Source organism: Pogona vitticeps, chromosome 4 (genome assembly GCF_051106095.1).
Source record: "Pogona vitticeps strain Pit_001003342236 chromosome 4, PviZW2.1, whole genome shotgun sequence".
In the NCBI taxonomy this organism is placed as follows: domain Eukaryota; kingdom Metazoa; phylum Chordata; class Lepidosauria; order Squamata; family Agamidae; genus Pogona; species Pogona vitticeps.
This window is the reverse complement of record NC_135786.1, coordinates 233,135,732-233,156,487: the sequence shown is the minus strand read 5'-3', so window position 1 is coordinate 233,156,487 and position 20,756 is coordinate 233,135,732. Positions and strand designations below refer to the sequence as shown.

The 20,756-nt window shown below is 44.6% G+C and overlaps 1 protein-coding gene across 1 annotated transcript in view; it reads left to right on the top strand.

Moving 5' to 3' along the window:
- Positions 1-20,756, top strand: part of FAM135B (family with sequence similarity 135 member B) — a 175,758-nt gene that overhangs the window by 112,260 nt on the left and 42,742 nt on the right. The window contains exons 5-7 of the mRNA XM_072999371.2: positions 836-906; positions 2,696-2,869; positions 6,346-6,472. Of these exons, the coding sequence (XP_072855472.2) occupies positions 836-906; positions 2,696-2,869; positions 6,346-6,472 (372 nt within the window). The remainder of the gene's footprint in view (positions 1-835; positions 907-2,695; positions 2,870-6,345; positions 6,473-20,756) is intronic.

Here is a 20,756-nt window from a genome sequence, read left to right as displayed (position 1 = left end):
CAGCTAAGGTGGTCCCCCACCCCCACTCAATTTATATTGTAGAGAATCTAAAATCAGCTACTGGGCATGAAACTCCCATTGACGTTGGGTCATTGGGAATCAATCAAATCTCCCGTCTCTCTTTCCTCGCAGGCTTGAGCCATGTACTGTATGAAACCTTGAGCTGGCTGGAGGCAATGTGAAATAGAAGCATAAAGGCAAATTCGTTAATTAATACCAACTCAATTACAGGAAAACCATAGGAGAGGGAAACATGAGCCAACATCCTGATACTGTGGTGTCTTTTTTCTCTCCTCCTGAACTTGACTTACCATTTCCAGGAGCCTCCAGAGAGAGGATCATGAGCGTCACAACCAGACGTATTTGGCCTGTCAGATTCTGCATATGGCGTTTGGTCCAGTGGCATGAAGATACCCCCTTCCCACAGTTTCTGTTCTTCTTCCGTGGACCTTCTTAGCCTTATTCCTTTGCAGTCTGCACAGCCTCTCATTCGCAGGACAATTTTGTTCTGCCTCTCTCTCTCTGGGTGCACCATCTTTCAAGTTGTCAGTCAGTGAGATCCCTGGTAGTTACATTTCCTTAGTGCCACTTTAGCTTAAACATTGATGGATACAAGCTGACGGTGGAAGAGAATCTCATCCGTCTGTGGCAAATAGGTGGTGATTTATCTGTGCCCAGGGAGAGAGCTTTCACACGCTTCAGTTTGTGTTTCATCACACTGTTCTCAGCCCTCTCCTTTCCTTCCCTCCTGCCACCCTTCCCTTCCCTTCCTCTCTACCCTCCCTGTTTTGGCAGCTGGACTGTAATGGCCACTTTCTTTTCCCAACCTTTCCAGGTGGAAGAGGCATTAAGTGAAGCCGATTTCCAGCTCAAGTTGGACCTGCAGTTTACAGACAGTGAATCGCAGTAAGCTTTTTCCTCTTTTTCTACAGTTGCATCTGGAAAAGAATGGGATCTGATCTTGATAGTAACTGGGTTTATCTTCCGCTTTTAGGCGAGTGTGTAGATCAAAATGAAGTGGTTGCTCACATTTCACTCTCCTCTGAATGTCACATGATTGCCTAGGCTCAAAAATACACCAAGAATCCTTTTGTGTCTCTCTTTCCCTCCTTTAAGGGCTGGCCCGAGACACTTGAACCAGAATAGCAAATGCCACTACCTAATGTGCATAGGTAGTCAAATTGTTTTGAGGTGTACAGTGTGTGTAGTGGAAGCAGAGGGTCACAAAAAGCCATGAAACTTTCTGATGAGTGGGGCTAGAACATGATTATTCCCCTGGAGACTTCTCTGTTTCCTCTGAGTTTAGCGACTATCTTCAGAACGACTATGGGGAGGGAATGGATTTTTGCATAAAGAGTATATTGGCACAAGCCATGGCAGTTAAGATGCAAAATATTTTTGTCTTCGAATGAGTAATTATGAGCCCCTGATTCTTCCTATGTTCATAAGGCCAATCCAACTGTCTGCGTTTTTGGTTTCTCATTAGGGAGAGAGTTGACTATGAGAACTTTCCTGTTGAAAACCTGAACTTTCAGATTCACCACTATGCTGGTGGGTATATAGGTTAGAAACTCCCATGAACACGTTTTCCCATCCTTGCTGGCGAAAATCCAGTTAACAAGCAATTGGCTTTTCTCGTAGGACTCCCCAAATCTCCTGCCTAAGACAGGTCATGCTGCTTTGCTTAATGGTCGGGTGACTTGTCTTTCTGCTTACTTCAAGAGCAGCACTGATAGTTAAGAGATCTGTGTCTCTGAGGCATTACTACTACTGGGTTATGATTTCCCCTCCCCTTACTGGCAACGCAGTTGTTCGAAGTCAAGCGTGATATACAAATGTAGGAAGCTGGCTCACAGAAAGTCCTTTGATCCCTCTGTAGTTACATTGCTGTTACATACCGTCAGATCCCGTTTGACTTACAGCATACAAGCAGGTTGAGATTCATATATAAGTTTACCACTGCCATCTGTTAGTAACCTGAAGGGGATTCAAACTCATGGATCCTGAGACCCGGTCCAATGGTTCGTCCACCATGCTATATTGACTCTCTCAATACTCGGTCCATGCCACCCACTATTATCAATTTCTCCCAGTGTTCCCAGCTGATTCCTAGCCCTCCCTGGAGTTTCCTGGTGTTCCCTTGAGAGCGGAGCCCATTTAAGTATCAACTATGCCTGGCTCTGCTTAGCTTCCTAAAGCAGATGAGGTTGGACAGGTTTCGGCACTCTTCCCAGCTCCAATGCTACAAGTGAGTCAACCTGTTCTTACTGCATTGTCATTAACAAAGTGGGTACTGGATACCTGCAGAGTCCTTTTCCATTCACCCTCCGGCTCCCCTCTGATACAAGCTGGGTCTTGAACCTGCTTCTCGCCAAACAGGAATGGCAAGTTTGAGACCCTATGGCGGCCTTGAAAAACAACCAAAAAAACAGGGCTCTGTGAACAGCGGCTTGCAAGCCTCTTCGGGTTTCTCTCCCAGCGATGTCAAAATATTGACACTGCTACCACGAGCGCAATTAAGAGCTCGGTGTCCCCCTGATGAACCGTTTCTTGCTGCCGAGAGAGAGAGAGAGAGAGAGAAAAACAGCCAAGTGATTAAACATTCCACTCATGCCGTCTTCTCTCAGGCGCTAATGATGTGGCTGAGCAAGCCCAAGGGAAAGCTTTTCTCAACGTGGCGAACCTTTCTTTCCAGGCTGAGAGACGTCACTGCCCTCCCAGTGATCAGCAGTCGCACCTTGGGGCTCCATTTCCAGCCAAAGCAAGGCCTCCACCATCACGTCCCTGTCATGTTCGACTACTTCCACCTGTCGGCCGTCTCCGTCACCCTCCATGCCTCCTTAGTGGCATTGCACCAACCCTTAATCAGGTAAACAGAAGGACCACTTTCTGAAGAAAGGGGGGGGGAAGGGAAATCCCTTCCCCCTTTTTTCGCCTTGTCCGCTGTGTTTGACGATGTTCCTCATCTGAGTTCATAGGCTCACTTTGAAAAAAATACCTTGTTTCTCTATGTAGGTGGCCTTTAAAATAGGCCATGTGAACTTATGATTCCCGTATTTTTCCATGTATAAAACAACACTTTTTTTCCTAAAATCATTAGAGGAAAAATTTGAGGTCTTTTTTTTTATACACGGTAGGCAGAAGCAGGAGACGGAGACTGAGGCAAAGAAGCAGCCTGGCCCGGCCGCCTCTCACAGCTGCCCATTGACTGCTACCAGCATAGCCCAATCATCCCCTCCAGCAATCGTCTCATTGCAATTGGGCAGCTGCAGTCAATGGGTGGCAGTGAGAGGTGACTAAGCCTGGCTGCTTCTTTGCCTCAGTCTCCATCTCCTGCTGCCTCCTTTTTCTAAGCCCTGGGTTTAGGAAATTTTCTTATCTGGGGAGGTAATCGTATACACCAGGTTGATTTATATACAGAAAAATATGGTAAATGGTGGAATAATTAAATCGCAACAGCCAGAATCCTAACGGTAAGTTAGACTGGCATAAGTACAATTGCATAAGTCACAGCAATGAATGAACAAGTCACTGTTCATATTCGTCGTCATATACCAACTCATACGACTAGCCAATGACAATGAATACAACTGGTGACTCTTTAACTAGTGGCAGTTTGCCCCTTTGCAGCTTATGCCTTTGCATTTGCACTGGTGTAACTTGTCAAGAGGAGTCTGGCCAGCAAAAAATTCCTTGCCCTGAATGCAAGCTTCTTTTGCTTCTTTCCTTCCTTCTTCTCTTCTTTTATCATTCAGCTCTTCTTTTCTCCTCAGTCTTCCCCTTCATTTTTTAATATTTTAATTTGTTACATTTACAATTCACCTTACCTTCAGTGAGCTCAAGGCAGTATATATGGCTCTTCCTTTCAATTTTATCATAACTTTTATCATCAGGAGGGTTAGCCTAGTCTCTAAATGCTGCTAATGAAGATGCCCGGTTTGTCTCTTTTGGGAGAGAATTCCACAGGTGGAAGGGCACTTCTGAAAAGGCTCTTTCTCTTGTCGCCACCCACAACTTCTTGCTCCCCCCCCCCCCCGTTCACACACACACACACATACACGGATGTGTGTGTGTGACATTTAGGGATTTCTACTGGTGACCCAATTTCCCAAGCAGCCCCCCCCCCCCCGTTTTTTTCTGCATGTTCTATGCCCCTTTTAAACTTTGCTCCTCCAAAGTCTAGATCGGATGAAAAGCAGAAATGAATAAGGCAAGGAAAAGAAGAAATTGAGAGGCAGAGGAAGAAGCAGAATAAAAAAAATAAAGTGTCTCCCCTCTAATCGTGAATTTCTCTCAGAGAAATTCAGGTTGAGCAGGGGAAAGAGGCATTGATGGAACACGGTTGCTGCAGCCACCTCACCTCTTCCTTCCTTCCTTCCTTCCTTCCTTCCTTCCTTCCTTCCTCCCTCCCTCCCTCCCTCCCCCCTCCCTCCGCCCCTCCCTCCATTCCTTACTTCCATCCATCCATCTATCATCATCTCCTTCCTTCCTTCCTTCCTTCCTTCCTTCCTTCCTTCCTTCCTTCCTTCCTTCCTTCCTTCCTTCCTTCCTTCCTTCCTTCCTTCCTTCCTTCCTTCCTTCCTTCCTTCCTTCCTTTCTTCCTTCCTTCCTTCCTTCCTCCCTCCATCCCTTCCTTCCATCCATCCATCCATCCATCATCTTCCTTCCTTCCTTCCTCCCTCCCTCCCTCCCTCCCTCCCTCCCTCCATTCCTTACTTTCATCCATCCATCTATCATCATCTCCTTCCTTCCTTCCTTCCTTCCTTCCTCCCTCCCTCCCTCCCTCCCTCCATCCCTTCCTTACTTCCATCCATCCATCCATCATCTTCCTTCCTTCCTCCCTCCCTCCCTCCCTCCCTCCCTCCCTCCCTCCATTCCTTACTTTCATCCATCCATCTATCATCATCTCCTTCCTTCCTTCCTTCCTTCCTTCCTTCCTTCCTTCCTTCCTTCCTTCCTTCCTTCCTTCCTTCCTTCCTCCCTTCCTCCCTTCCTCCCTTCCTTCCTTCCTTCCTTCCTTCCTTCCAGAAGGCAACAGTGAGGTCTAGTTTGCAGCCAGCTGTCAAACAAAAAAGGCTTTCTCCTACCTTCCTCTCCTCATTCCCTCACAGAGGAGAAATGAACACACACACACACACAAATGGAAAATTATCATGGCCACATAGAAATGGGAAGAAATTTCCCACAACAGAGGAATGCACCTTAGGCAAGTCAATTTATAAAACCGTGTGTTTTAAATGAGTTAAAATTAATGTCCACTGGAGTTAACATAAAACTCTCCCAGACAGAAAAACGAAAAGAAGATGGGGGGGGTGTGTGTGTGGACTTCATGAAAACACATTTTAAAAAACTGAAACTGGCTATATTTCTGTTGGTTATGGGATCAAACTCTTAAGAGTTTCTCAGTAGAAAATGGGGATCCTTTTCTTTCCAGAAGCAAATCACATAGACAGAACACACTGAGAGATCATCTGGCTGTTTGAAAAGGAGTAAAGCCCCCTTCTCGGATGTTTCTAATTCTTAGATGCCAATCCAATAAACTTGCACCTACCATTGTGCTATTCTCATCGTTTGTGCTGAAGTGTTATTTGGATGGCTTTGCTTAATTTGAACAGAAATGTTTCCCATTCTCTTGTTTCAATGAAAGCCTAAAAAAATTAAGTTGCTGTCTTGCTGGGTGAGAAGAGAGAGCTTCCTCATTTTTTGCATACAGTGGGGTCTTGACTTAAGAACGGCTCGAGTTAAGAACATTTTGACTTAAGAACCGCTCTCATAGGAAAATATTGACTTGACTTACATACTTAGATTTGAGTTAAGAACTGAAAAAAAACCATGTGGGAGGCAGGGAAAGTGCAGAATTTGAACTTTCAGTTAACTGTTGGCCAGTGAAAAGGGTGCCTGTCTGCTTCCTCACTCCTCCCAGCGTTTAGAGAGTGGATTGGGAGACAGTCTTCGGACTGCCTGGACTGTATTTTCCCTGCCTTCCCTGAACCTTTCTTGACCTAAGAAAAAAAGAAACAAAATATCCCCCTCTAGTGGTCGAAGGCGGAATAGTAGCTTCCCATTAGTTTCTATGGACGGAAAAGAGCAGATACGGATCAAATGGTTTTCAATGCATTCCTATGGGAAATGCAGATTTGACCTGAGAACTTTTTGACTTGAGAACCGCCTTCCAATACAGATTAAGTTCTCAAGTCAAGACCCCACTGTAGAAGGATGAGATAAGTGTGGGTTTACACTCCTAGACCTGCATCATGGGGGACTTTAAAGATTTCCACCACCAAGTTGATTCTGGCTCAGAAACTAACCGGGCATTCCTTCCGGATTTGTTGTGTCTTCCTTTAGCTTCACTCGTCCAGGGAAAGGCTCGTGGCTCGGAAAAAGCAGCATGGAAATGGGTCCAGACCTGACTGGGATGTCGCTGGAAAATTTGGTGTTTGGAGCTGGCTACTGCAAACCTGCCGCATCAGAGGTAGGGGGCAGCTGCTCACTTGCAAAGGTGAATTTGGACCCCTCTAGATTATTATAGCTCTCTAAGATGGAGATGGACCTCTCTCGGTAGGATCAGCAGACTGATGAGGGAGATGAGTTTGTGGTCTGCTCTTCCCCCACCAACAGTAAGGCAAGGAATGAGCACTCCAGGCTTCTTGCATTCCTTCATTTGTTGAACTTGTGATTGATGGAGCTTCATGCTGAAAAGACCAGTTCTTACTCAGCAAAATGGATGCCAGCCTGCTCCCTTCCCAATGCCCTGTCAGCTGAGAGGCATGCATGTGGGAAGCCAACCTGCTTTCTCTCAAAATGGCAGTGGTGGTGAAGGAGGAGATGGTGGCAGTTGGAGAAGACACCAGGGCAGCTGAAAAGGGGTGTGTGGGTGAAAGAGGGGGCAAAGGGAAAAGGTTCCCCTACCGACAGGCATGAACTGGAAAAGTGAATCCCACACTGGTTCATTTTTCTGTGGTTCATGCATCACAAACCACTGGTGCATAACTGTGTCTGCTTCCACCCAAACATAGGGAAGTTGCAGTTATATCCCTGTCTGTGTGTAATTTTGCTTCTTCACATTCACGGTTCCTCACACCCAACTACAAACTGTTTACAAAACCTTACCCTTGTAGTTGTTAACATTCCATTTTCTCCAGCTAAAATAAGTGACATTGCTTTTCGGGAGCGGAATGTCTGTGGAAGTCACAACGAAGCTATTTTCTTAAGATTCCCTCATCGTGACACATGGTTCAGAAAATGCTTCAGCAACCGAGAGACAATTGGCAACATTATTTGGTCTAATTTGAGCAACCTAATATGTAGAGATGGTACGTTGACAGAGAACGCTATGCTTAGACTAGACCAACAAGAAAAATGCAGCACTTTTCACAGACAAGTATTATTACGGTCTTCTTAGAAAGCCTACATTTTCTGTGCATTACTGTTTGAGGAATGATGGGGGATGGTGGTGGGAAAAAAGCTCCATTTGTGAACAGATCGGCTCTGACAGGTCAATTTTGATTTCCCCAATTTCGATGACTTATTTATTTGATTTCTTCTGAAGGGGTGGAAGTGCACTGGTGACGATCTGTTTTGCTTTTCTGCTTCCCAAGACTGTGTCGATTACAGGGATAATTGAGATAATGAGCTTGTTTACCAACAGTAGATAGCTTGCTTACTGAACGTTTATTGCTGCTTTTCTTTCTTTGCTTGATGGGGGAGGAGGTTTCAGTGCAACTGCTATTTAGAAGAAGATAGAACCCACTGATTCTGCATTTAGCAACACAGAGAAATAGGAAAGGTTGGCCATGAAATGAAGTGCTAATTGATAGCTTTTGATTGGTTTTGGGCTGGCTAAATAGCTTAATGTTTCAATTCCCACCTTGTCTCCTATGAGACACAGCCTGTGCAGCCTTGGGCATCCTGCACAATCCCAGGCTACCCCCACAAGAAGGGAATAGTAAACTACTTCTGAGTATTGCATACCTGGAAAACCCTGGAAAGGGTTGCCATAAATCAGAATTGACTTGATAGCACATCATCATCATTACTGAGATATGCAAACCATGCTATCTTTCATAGAATCATAGAAAAGTGAAGTTGGAAGGGGCCTACAAGGGCATCGATTCCAACCCCCTGCTCAGTGCAGGAATACGATCAAAGCAGATCTGCCAGGTGATTATCTAACTTTTTCTTGAATGCCTCCAGTGATGGAGCGCTCACCAACTCCCAAGGCAACTGGTTCCACTCCTAAGCAAATTGTTTTGCAAATCCCCATAATTCCAAAGATTGTTATAATGCATGCACTAGGATGGGGCAGTTACCTGACTCCAGATCACAATGTCATGAAGGATGCATAAAGAACTAGACCTATAATGGACGCATTTTGTTGTACAGTCAGCTTGCCACCATGTTCTTCATGCCGAAAGTGAAGCTGTGTGCTGCTTATATTCTGCCCTGTAGTGCTTAAAGCTTTTTCTGGGTGGTTTGCAATGTCATTGTGCAGGGCAAACATTGCCCTTCCCCAAGCAAGCTGTGTACTGACCTCGGAAGAATGGAAGATTGAGTCATCCTAAAGTCAGCTACCTGAATTCTCCAAGATCAAATGAAGGTCGTAAGCAGAGTCTTTACAGCAGCAGAACAGTATAAAGAGTGCTGCTCCACAGGGCTCCCAAGAGGCTGAACGTCAATCTTAGCTATTCTGGCTTTGGATGTAGAAGGTCAAGTGTCTAAAGGAGCACAACCAGGATGGTAAAGGGTTTGGAAATAAAGCCCTATGAGGAAAGGTTGAAGGAAATTGGCTTGTTTAGCAGAGAGAAGGCTAAGAGGTAGCCATCTTCAAGTATTTGAAGGACTGTCAAGTAGAAGGTGAAGCAAGTTTGTGATGTTTTCTGCAGCTCAAGAGAGCAGAAGTAATGGTTCCAAGTTAGAAAAAAGGAGATTTAAATTCCTAAAAGTGAGAGCCATTTAACGGTGGAATTGGCTACCTTCGGGAAGGAGAAGGAATGGACTTTCCTTCACTGCAGAATTTTAAGCAGAGGTTGGATAGCAACCTGTCAGGGATGTTTCACCCAGGGGTTCCCGGCACTGGGAGGCCGATGAACTCAATGACCCTTGAACCTCTTCCAACTCTACAAATCTATGATTTTACCATTCTATGATTCCATGTTGTGTTTTCTTCCAAGTCCATCTCCAAAGATTTTCTCCTGATAGGTTCTTTCCTTCTCAAGGTGCTTATTTTATCTTGAATCATCAGTTGCATGTTTTTCTCATTTCTTATTATGTGGAGAAAGTATTCTACCTTTCTGGATTTCATGCGTCTTATGATTCTTTGGCCTTTATTCATTCACCTTAGTGCTTCTTCCTTGACCACTCCCTCAGTCCAAGAAATCCTTAGCATTCAATGACAAATCCACATTTCAAATGTTTCTTGTATATCGTAAGTTCTGTACAGTTCCTTCTTATTCCTTGTCTTGAACTGCCCGAGAGTCCCATGGTTGGGACCAAATTATTGACGCAGAATCTCACACTTTACAGTATGTTCCTCCTAGGTCATTAGTAGCTGGAATTTAGAATGTTAAACTAAGATATGTAGGTGTTTTGAGTTTCCATACCATTTGCATTTTTCGAATCTGAGAAATAACATGGTTCCTCAACTCTGGCTTAGTAAGTGTGTGTGTGTGTGTGTGTGTGTGTGTGTGTGTGTATATGTGTATGTGTATGTATATATGTGTATATATATCCCCTGCCCCCTTCCTCTCCCTACCTTAGCTGCCGGGGGGCATGGCGGGGGATCAGACTTTTTTTAGTACTCCCCCATGAATCAATGAATAAATTCATGCTTCATCGGTTCATGGGGGGAGCTTTGTGTTTCGTGATTTGTCAACTTTGACGAATCATGAAGCAGGACGACTCGCCAAAATGGTGAGTCATCCCCATCTATCTATCTATCTATCTATCTATCTATCTATCTATCTATCTATCTATCTATCTATCTATCTATCTATCTATCTATCTATCTATCTATCTATCTATCTATCTATCTATCTATCTATCTATCTATCTATCTATCTATCTATCTCTGTCTGTCTGTCTGTCTGTCTGTCTGTCTGTCTGTCTCTCTCTCTCTCTCTCTCTCTCTCTCTCTCTCTTTCTCTGTCTGTCTGTCTGTCTGTCTGTCTGTCTATCTATCTATCTATCTATCTATCTGAGAGGGAGAGAGAGAGAGAGAATGCATGACATTATTTGAATTTCTTCTTTATTTCTTGTAATTTTAGTAAATGAAACAAATATGGCTACACATGTGAGCACTTGATGATCTTATGTGCTACTTCAATTTAGAAAACAGCCTCTCTTTTTCACTCTGAGATGCATCACATCTTCTGTATCACAAAGCTGCTCTTTATGTTAACACCTTCCGGTGTGTTCTAAGTCAACGGAGGGTCACCCACTGGAACAAGCTCCAAGCAAATTTCACAGCCACTTTAGCCTAGATAAACAAACAGACACACTGCCTGGTGTGTAGAAGCATCTGTTTCTGATCTGAGCATGTTTTTGCTATTAATACAAGCTGGCTTAGATGCCCTTTTCTGTTGGGCGATGCTTTTTCAGTGGCCTCCATGAAACGCCAAACAAACCAAAGAGATAGGCACTCTGATTTGTCAATAATGCCATAATGTTACTAAGGGATGCTATTAAAATTCTCCTTGGCTGAATTCTTGTATCATTTGTTCATTTAACTATTTAGGTCTTGTTGTGAAAGTAGACTTGACATATTACAACTCTTCCCTTATTCTGGTAGTTGTGGGTTTTTCGGGCTCTTTGGCCGTGTTCTGAAGGTTGGGGTAGAAACCTCAGGAGAAAAAAAGCCGTTCCCACAGCTATAAATACTATCCAACAAACACCAACAGAGCATGGACGGAGTTCCTACTCCAGTCCTCTGAAGATGCTGGTCACAGAGACTGGCGAAACGTTAGGAAGAACAACCTTCAGAACATGGCCAAAGAGCCCGAAAAACCCACAACAACCATTAGATCCTGGCCATGAAAGCCTTCGCAAATAAATTCTCTTGTTCCATTTTTGTTTTCTTTGTTTTGAACACAGCATGCAGAAGCAGTGATAAGTTCCTATTCCTTCCCATTTCTCCCCAAGTATAGAAGCATAGATCTTTGTCATTATCCCATTACTTCAGTGTTTCATCTGTTTGAACAACTTGCCAATAACGTTATTGGTAAATGATTGAAATAAAGGTTTGAATGACCCTTTAAGTGATTGGTGCCAATCTTAATGGGAAGAACGGTTGCCTTTACTTCTTGCTAAGCTGCATCCCTCTCCTGGACATGTGTCTCAACCGTTGTGTGAGTAGATTCAGTCCTAAATGTACAACATAGTCTTATAGGTAAAGGTAAAGTTTCCCCTTGACAATTTTTGTCCAGTCGTGTTTGACTCTAGGGGACAGTGCTCATCCCCGTTTCCAAGCCATAGAGCCAGCGTTTGTCCGAAGACAATCTTCCGTGGTCACATGGCTAGTGCGACTTAGACATGGAATGCTGTTACCTTCCCACCGAAGTGGTCCCTATTTATCTACTTGCATTTGCATGCTTTCGAACCTCTAGGTTGGCGGGAGCTGGGACAAGCGACGGGTGCTCACTCCGTCGTGTGGATTCGATCTTACGACTGCTTGGTCTTCTGACCCTGCAGCACAGGCTTCTGCGGTTTAGCCCGCAGCGCCACCACATCCCTCAGTGTTTTATAGGTGGTAGGAAACTTCCTTGCGTTATGCGTTTGAGGTTTATCTAAGGATTCGAAACACTCTGTTTTGATTTTCTTCAATTCTCCAACCCTACTTGCTTTCTTGTCTTCTCTTGTTTCTCTGAGGTTCTTGGGCAAAATAAATTCTGTACACATTTTTCCTCCAGTCTATGAATTTTGATGGCATCCATTCAGGGTGGTCGCTATAGCCAGCACTCTGATCAAGCTGTCTGAGCTCATCAGGCAGCCCTGCCAGACTTCAGGCGGGTGTCAGAACTGGTCAGCTTACCCAGGAAAGAGAAGTAGCTGCAGGGGATAAGGACCCACACCTGAGCCAGGCTGTGGGAGGAAGTGCACACTATAGGGGGAAAAGATGAGTGGGGAGGAAGAATAGAAGAGGCTGAGATGTCAACAGAGACTGAGTTGATACAGAGGATGCTTCTGTGCCTACATTGCGGAGGAGCACATTGAGTGAGCCCTGGAAAATGATTCCTGGATGGAAGTCCTGGGAGAACCACAGGAACGACAAGAGCTCACCCCTGGTTGCGAGAAACTGGTTGAGGTGCTCTGAGACCTACAGGCCTGTCCTCCTCTACAACCACCTCCCGCTCCAACTCCAGTGGCCACACAGAAGAGACACAAGGGGCCACAACTCCAGTGTTAACGAGAAAGCCTACAGTGGCATATGTGCAAGCATCTGGAGTAGACATGGGGCCAAATTAAAAAATGGATCACAATAAAAAAATAAAAATTGCTGATTGGTTAAATATTCGTCCCTTCATATTCATCAGTTCCATCCTTCCGACAAAGGGAAGAGGCTAACCTTCCCTCTCTTCCTATGGCCTTCCCATTCTGCCCACCGATCAGCCCGCCGATTGGCAGCCAGACAGCTCCACAGCCACACAACTCCACAACTTATCGCCCTTTCCTTCCCTTCCCTACATTAGCTGCTGCCACTATCCACTGCCACCTGGCACCGCTGTCATCTACTGCTTCCTGCTGCTGCTGCCATCCATCGCCTTCTGCTACAGTGGCCTCCACAACCACAGCCTGCTGTAAGGGACACTGGCCACCCTTCGCAAAGATGGCGGCTTCGGCATCTTTTAGGGCAGGGAAGTTGCAGCTGCCATCTTTGCAAAGGGCGGCCTGGATTCCTTTAAGGCAGGCCATAGCAGCGGAGGCCATTGCACCAAGCGGTGTTGGGTGGTGACTGTGGAGGCTGCCGTGGCACAGGTCTCCATGGATGGTAGTGGCGGCAGTGGCGGCAGCAGCGCAGACTGCTTCAGCCAAGGTAGGGAGGCGACAGAGGTAATGGGAAGGAGGGTAGGCTATGAGGGTGGAGGAGTGAGCTTCTTCTTCTTTTAGATGGCTTCTGTCTGTCTAAAAAGGACCCCCATGAACAGACAAATAAATTTGTGTTGCATTGGTTCATGGGGAGGAGATTCGTGCTTCGACAACTTTGACGGATCATGAAGCAGGACGAGTAGCCAAAATGGCGATTTGTCCCCACTGCTAATCTGGAGGGTGATACAAGCCCTCCTTAAAAGGGGGCAGAGAACATGGAGTAAATGAAGGATTTTTGGTGGCTCCATGCTTCCTATTCCGGGCAGCCTCAATAAACTGGAGGCCATGAAGAGATGAAGCTTGCAGGGAAACCAATGCAGGATTGTTGGATCTCTGAAGGCCAGACTCAGGGAAGGAGGTTTCTGGTTATGAAACCAGGACTGCAAAACATGCGTCCCTTCCAATGAAGTTGGAGTTGCTTCATCTTTCCAATCTGGAGCCTATGGATGCTCATGCAAACTAGAGGATGCATATTGCCCTGACTCTCAGTGGAGGTGGTGTCATTCATAATCTGCTGGTGCATAGTATTCATTTCCACCCCTTTTAAGCCATATACATATTGAAAATCTAGACATGCCTTCTGCGTCTTTGATTTTCCCAAAATACATCATGTGTTGTCTCGTTTTGGGAAGCGTGCAAACAAAATTCTTTTGCTGAGAATCTTGATTCCTAAGGAATTCTTCCTGATCATTTGAACTTCAAGGTCTCCATGGAAGGGACAAGTTTTCACTGCATGTTATTCATCCATGATGCACAAAACATCCACACAGCAATCCTGGGAAGTAAGTGAAGCTAAGAGAAAAGGACAATCCCAAGTTATTTGTTTTATTTCGTAGATTTATATACCACTGACTTAGTTCAGGGCATTGCTCTTCATTTGAGAAAGTAAGGTATGCTACGTACAGTACACACCTGAAGATGGCTACTTTCCCAACCCAATTCTCTGTGCAGCTGAGTGTATAATCCCTGTACAAAAGTCTCTACTGATTGGATCTTTTGCAACAGAGTTGGGTTTCAATCAAGCTTCCGGCTCACTGTTTCTCGTGCTTTGATTCTGCACGCGGGAGACTCATCAGCCACTGCTTTCGTCAGACGTTCTTTGTTCAGTCCTCTTACTGTGCAGAATAATGTCAGGAGTTCAAGATTGTGTCGGTTCAACTCCCCCGGCTGTTCCTAAGTGGCAGACCAGAGAGAAGGTTTTACTGTTTAATTTTAATTTCCAGCGTGTTCTTGATTTTCCTGCTTGCAGCCCAGTGTGGTCGTAATTGATAAGGCCTTTCAAAAGGAAATGGCATCAGGCAGCCCTTCATTCCCCTTTTCAAAGCAGCATTAGGGTATTTTAGCATTTCTGTCCTCCATGTCCAAGTTAGTTTAGGCCCTGGTCTTTGCAGGATTGTAATTTTTAGACAAAAGGCCCCTGGAGTTTGCCTTTCTGTGTATGATTTATCCCTACTTCTTTGGTTATTGCAAAGGGGGTCAGACTGCGAGCAGCGAACAGTTCCCCAGGATATCTCAGCCATTGATCCATGTTTAACAAGCTTATGAAACACTTGTATAGTGTTAACAGATGTATAGTCTCCAAATCCTATGAGATACTAGTTTCCCTCTATTCAGCGCTGGTTAGGCTTCATCTGGAATCATAGAATCATAGAATAATGAAGCTGAAAGGGGCCCACAAGGCCATCAAGTCCAACTCCATGCTCAGTGCAGGAATCCAAGCCAAGACAGACTTAACAAATGGCTGTCCAATTTTCTCTTGATGCCTCCAGAGTCGGAACTCTTACCACCTGCTGAGACAATCATTTCCGTTGTTGTACTGCTCTAATATTGCTCTAGAGCACAGTGTCCAGTTCTGGACACTATACTTTAAGGAGAATGCCAAAAACTGGAGCAAGTTCAGAATAGGTCAACAAGGAGGATCGGGGGACTGGAAACCAAGCCTTGTGAGGAAAGACTGAAAGAACTGGACATGTTTGGCCTTGAGAAAAGAAGACTGAGGGCAGATAGGATAGCACTTTTCAAACACTTGAAAGGCAATCATATAGACGAGGGGGAAGATCTATTCTCAATTATCCCGAAGGGCAGAACACGTAATAATGGGCTCAAGCTACAGGAACCTAGATTTCGTCTGAATATCAGGGGAAAAAATGAATTGCTAGAGCAGTATGACAAAAGAACCAATTACCTCCGGAGGTGGTGAGCACTCCAGCACTGGAGGCATTGAAGAAGAGGAAACTGGACAACCAACTGGCAGATCTGCTTTGATATTGTATTGAGCAGGGGGGGGGGGTGGACTCAATGGCCCTCTTCCAACGTAATTATTCTATGCTTCTATTATTCTGTAGCACTTTAAAATATCCAGGAGATAATGAGGATGCCTACACCAGTCCAGGAGGATCAACTGGAAGGATTAATCCCATGTTACAGATATTATGAAAGTCGGGGAATGGGAGATGAAATTCCTGTCCATGTATTAAAGATACGGTGGTGATGCAGAGCTGAGGCACAGAGATGTAGACTTGGAGGAAGAAGGTCAGGCGTTTGCCTGAGGAGCTGATTTAATTGCTAGCTCTTTTCATCCAGTTGCTGAGAAATTCAAGAGATAGTCATTTGGGTCTCTGGGTTTCTTGAGGTGGCTTCAGTGATGGCTTGGCACGTATGCTCCCCAATTAAAGTTGCTTCACTTGGAAAGTGTTCAATTTCCAGTGCAAAGCCTGGTGCAGGCAAAAATTCTTTTCTTATTTGTTTGGGGTTTTTTTGAAGAGGAAGCTGTGGTCATATGTACAAAATCTTGCATAAACTAGGTTCAGGGAAAGCAAAGAAATAGTATATGGCCAGGGAGGGGCAGCTTTGCCATGGGGGAGGGTCTAATCCAGCCTTGAGAGGGTTTCAGGGGTACATATGACCTTTCCTAATCTCCTTCCGTTATTGACATCTCTCACATATGCTGCCCGTATTTCTTTTTCTGAATCTGAGCACACACTCATACCAGTAAAGGTAACCCGTCTAAGTTCTGTGGGGCTACTTGTCTCTTGATGAAGCCTGTAAAGACAGCTTCACAAAATGAGTCTCTTCTTATTCACAGTTATATCGCAGACAACATAAGAAACTATAACAACAGCAAAATCCCACAATTTGTACACCCAAGTTCTCAGCAACAGCACCAACACACAAGTTGCCTGTAGAACTGCAGTGTTCTTTTGAATTCAATTGCAGACAACATTTCAAGATATCTTTCTCAACTGAGTCAAGTATCCATAACATAGAAGAATTGGCATCTTCCTTCCTTCCTTCCTTCCTTCCTTCCTTCCTTCCTTCCTTCCTTCCTTCCTTCCTTCCTTCCTTCCTTCCTTCCTTCCTTCCTTCCTTCCTTCCTTCCTTCCTTCCTTCCTTCCTTCCTTCCATCATCAGCTCCTTCCTTCCTTCCTTCCTTCCTTCCTTCCTTCCTTCCTTCCTTCCTTCCTTCCTTCCTTCCTTCCTTCCTTCCTTCCTTCCTTCCTTCCTTCCTTCCACCCATCATCTGCTCCTTCCTTCTTTCCTTCTATGTACTGATGCACTGATGTTTCCTGGCTAAAGAAACAGAATTGGTGGTGGTGGTTTTGGGGGAATTTTAAGAAAGATTCAAGGAAAATGCAAAAAAACTAGTTACACATGGAATCAAATAGCTGTGCCCAGCTGTCTGCTTTCAAAGAAGCAGTGTTATGAATTTCTTGCAAAGCACACACAAAATAAGAAAAGCTTTCAGATATATATTTTCCATCCTCTGGAGGATTAAAAGAAGTTAAAGCTATTGAAACAGCAAAACAATTTTTGCCTTCAGAGACTTGAGCTCCCCAGTGAGTGCTCTTATCGTTCACATTGTTCTTCTTCATCAAACTCAACAAAGGCAGAGCTGGAGAAATGAGCTCAAGGTTTGTTTATTTGTGTAAATCAAAAATATTGTCTCTCCACTGGCTACTTCTGTGTTTGAAGGTTCCTAATGTTGTAGGTGGATAAGAATTCTTAGATTTTTGGAATACTTTACAGCAATCACACATTTCTTCATTTTCAGGATATTTTTTTAAAATAAAATTTTACATTTCCTGCCCAAAACAACTATTTTTAATTTGGAAAACCCAGTATAATAGTTTAAACCATGCAGAACAAGGAGTTTGAATTATTGTTGTTGTTGTTTAATCGTTAAGTCGTGTCCGACTCTTTGTGACCCCATGGACCTGAGCCCGCCAGGCCCTCCTGTCTTCCACTGCCTCTCGGAGTTGGGTCAAATTCATATTGGTAGCTTTGGTGACCCTGTCCAACCATCTCATCCTCTGTCGTCCCCTTCTCCTCTTGCCTTCACACTTTCCTAACAGCAAGGTCTTTTCCAGGGAGTCTTCTCTTCTCATGAGATGGCCAAAGTCTTGGAGCCTCAGCTTCAGGATCTTCCTTCTAGTGAGCACTCAGGCTTGATTTCCTTCAATATGGATAGGTTTGATCCTCTTGCAGTCCAGGGGACTCTCAAGAGTCTCCTTCAGGGTTGGGAAATCTCACATTTAATAAAATCTATGAGCATGTTCCCTGACCGATAAGGCAAAGGTCTGTCTCTTTTCCCTTGCGTGAACATAAGCAACGGGTTCTTAAGAAGGACTGCACAGTCAAATTGACTGAGAAATCTAACCACAGCAAAGTCTACTGGGAAGGGGGATAGATTAAAGACCACTTCCCAAAGTTTAAACTCTGATACATAAATACATTTTTTATGCTCTCTAGGTCAAAATCACAACATTTCCTCCACTTTTAAGTTCCATATCCCCCTGTTAAGCTGTTTTAGCCTATAAACCTTAAAAGTTATTGTCCCTTGAGTTCCCAGATTTTATTATTTTTTTCTTCATATATTACTTCTATATTCTCCAAGTCCCTGATGGCATATTATACATCTATTTACCTCCCTGTTTCATCCACACAGCAATCCTGGGAAGTAAGTGAAGCTAAGAGAAAAGGACTGGCCCAAGGTCACTCATTGACCTCCATCAATCCCAAGTTATTTTTTTATTTCGTAGATTTATATGCCACTGACTTAGTGCAGGGCATTGCTCTAAGCGGTTTACAACTAGACAAAAAACAATCACCCCAACTATCCAACAGACCAACAGAAGACATCCCTAAGTGGGCATGTACAATAAATACAAAACACCCAACATTATGATGGACTCAGGAAACACCAGTAAGAACAAACGTAAGGGAGGATGCCCCTGAATGCTTCGTGAAACAATAGTGTCTTTCGCATCCTGTTAGATGGGAAGGAGGAGGCCTGACTTGGAGCCCATTCCTTAGGGTAGGGGCCACAACCGAGAAGGAAACACCCATTACGGACCAACAGCCTTAGTCAACCCACCACATCAGCTCTAATCCAGCCAGGGAAGTTGGCAGGTCTTTGGGTATGAGTCCCAAGTTCGAGTTTGATTCTTTCATACCAAATCCCAAGTCCAAGTCTTTGGTATTGGAAGTCCCAAGTACCAAGTCTGAGTCCCACAGAAGTAAAGGAAGGATGGATGGGTTCGTAGTTGCAAGTCACGCCCGAGTCATTGAAGAAAACAGCAACCCCAGGTCGAGTCACCCATGTGATTTCAGTTGGGTTTGACATTGAATCTCGTGACTCCCGTCCCCACAGGGCTGATCCTGGAGCTCTACTATGCCCTCTGTGGGTCAAAGCTACCAAAGGCATGAATGCTAAAAGAGACACCGAGCTTCAAATTATATCTATTCCCTCCCCTCCTCAAAAAAAAAAAAAAAAATGGAGTTGAAGGTGTTACACAAAGTTTATCTTTCTCATGTCCTTCCTGTCAACCTAACACATCCTTTTTTTTGTAGTGCCGAAATGGGAAAGATGATTCAGGGAGAAAGGAAATACAGCATAATGACCTCCAAAACAATGGTAAACTGCTCCCCAGCTCATAAAATTTCATTGTCCCTGCCTGTAAATTACTTTAAGGCTGCTGGGTGAAATATGAATAATACAGCAGGTGCCTTCCTGAAGGGGCACGGAAGCAAAAATCAGGGGAAGAATGAAATGAAATTTATGCTAATCTCTGCCATGCTGGTTTTCTAGGCATTCATTGGGCCCATCATTAATTGCAGCAGTTGAGAATGGTTTCTTTCACGTCAACATGGGTCCTCAGCACCCAATGAGAAGAGGTTGCCTTCTCTGTTGGTTGTAACGTAATAGATTTGCTTTGAAATAAGGGGTGGATATGGGAAGGGGGAAAAGACTCACTAAATTTCCTGTTCTACTTACTTGATCTAGACTGCCTCAACACAAGACACTTGATAAAGAATTTTAAAGCCCAGCAAGGTTTCTCACTTCTAAAGGTAAAGGTAAAGGTTCCCCTTGACAATTTTTGTCCAGTCGTGTTCGACTCTAGGGGACGGTGCTCATCCCCGTTTCTAAGCCATAGATCCAGCGTTTTGTCTGAAGACAATCTTCCGTGGTCACATGGCCAGTGCGACTTAGACACAGAATGCTGTTACCTTCCCACCGAAGTGGTCCCTATTTATCTACTTGCATTTGCATGCTTTCGAACCGCTAGGTTGGCGGGAGCTGGGACAAGTGACGGGAGCTCACTCCGTCGCGTGGATTCGATCTTACGACTGCTTGGTCTTCTGACCCTGCAGCACAGGCTTCTGCGGTTTAGCCCGCAGCACCACCATGTCCCTTCTAGAAGTTCTCACTTCTAGCCAACAGCAACGTAATGACCTCCTTCTTGCCCTCAGTGTCTCTGCAATTTGCCCAGAATGCTTCTTGTAGCTTTCTTCTTTCAGAAGCAAAGGAGACATGCACACACTATGTGAGCTTTCCAAGCAGCGGCTGATTGTTAAGAAGGATGCAAGCCAACCATCCAGTACTTCAGATTCTGAAGCAGTGTCTCTTCTGCCCCTGAGCAATTCATACAATTTGCACAATGACTGATTTGTGCAATTTTTGCATAAAAATGGACAGTCTGTTCCTACCAGTGGGGTGCTCACAGAAGCCCATGAAATTCTTTGTAGACCTTACCAGTGTTGCCATTCTTTATCCAAATTCTTGCTCTAGCCCAGCTTGTTGTGTTACTGCTAAGAGTGGTGTAACCACTAGAGAATACATTGATGGGGTACAATTTCCCTCTAGCATATGGACTGATGGAAAGGCATGAGCTACCCCTGAATGAGTCACGTGTCCCTCGGCCACAGGATCTCTTCTGATGACCCTGTTTCATGATTGGGTTGCCTCCCAACCAGATTTCTTCAAAAGGAATCCAGCCAGATGCCTTCAACACCCAACTGAGTAGTTGCCATAAGCTCTGTTGGAGTATGACACTTGAAGCCATAAGGAATTAGAGATGTGGGATGCATGTAAACTCTGCCCACACCTCTTTCCCCATCTAAAAGTCACTGAGACCTTCATGTGATGGACAAAAAAGTCTGAAGCTGAGTCCGTAAGCACTTTTGAGTGAACATTATTATGGAGCCCATATGGCCAATTGTCCTTGCTCCTGTTCTGAAAGCCAAATGCATTTACAACATTTGCTTCTGAACTCTGTATTCACCGGGTGAAGGTGTGGAACAGGGTGTGGAATTGGAGCTTCCATGTGCTCTCTCATCCCCACCACCCTTTCCAAAGTTTCAGAAGCAACACAGGGCTAGAGCCACCATGTCTAACA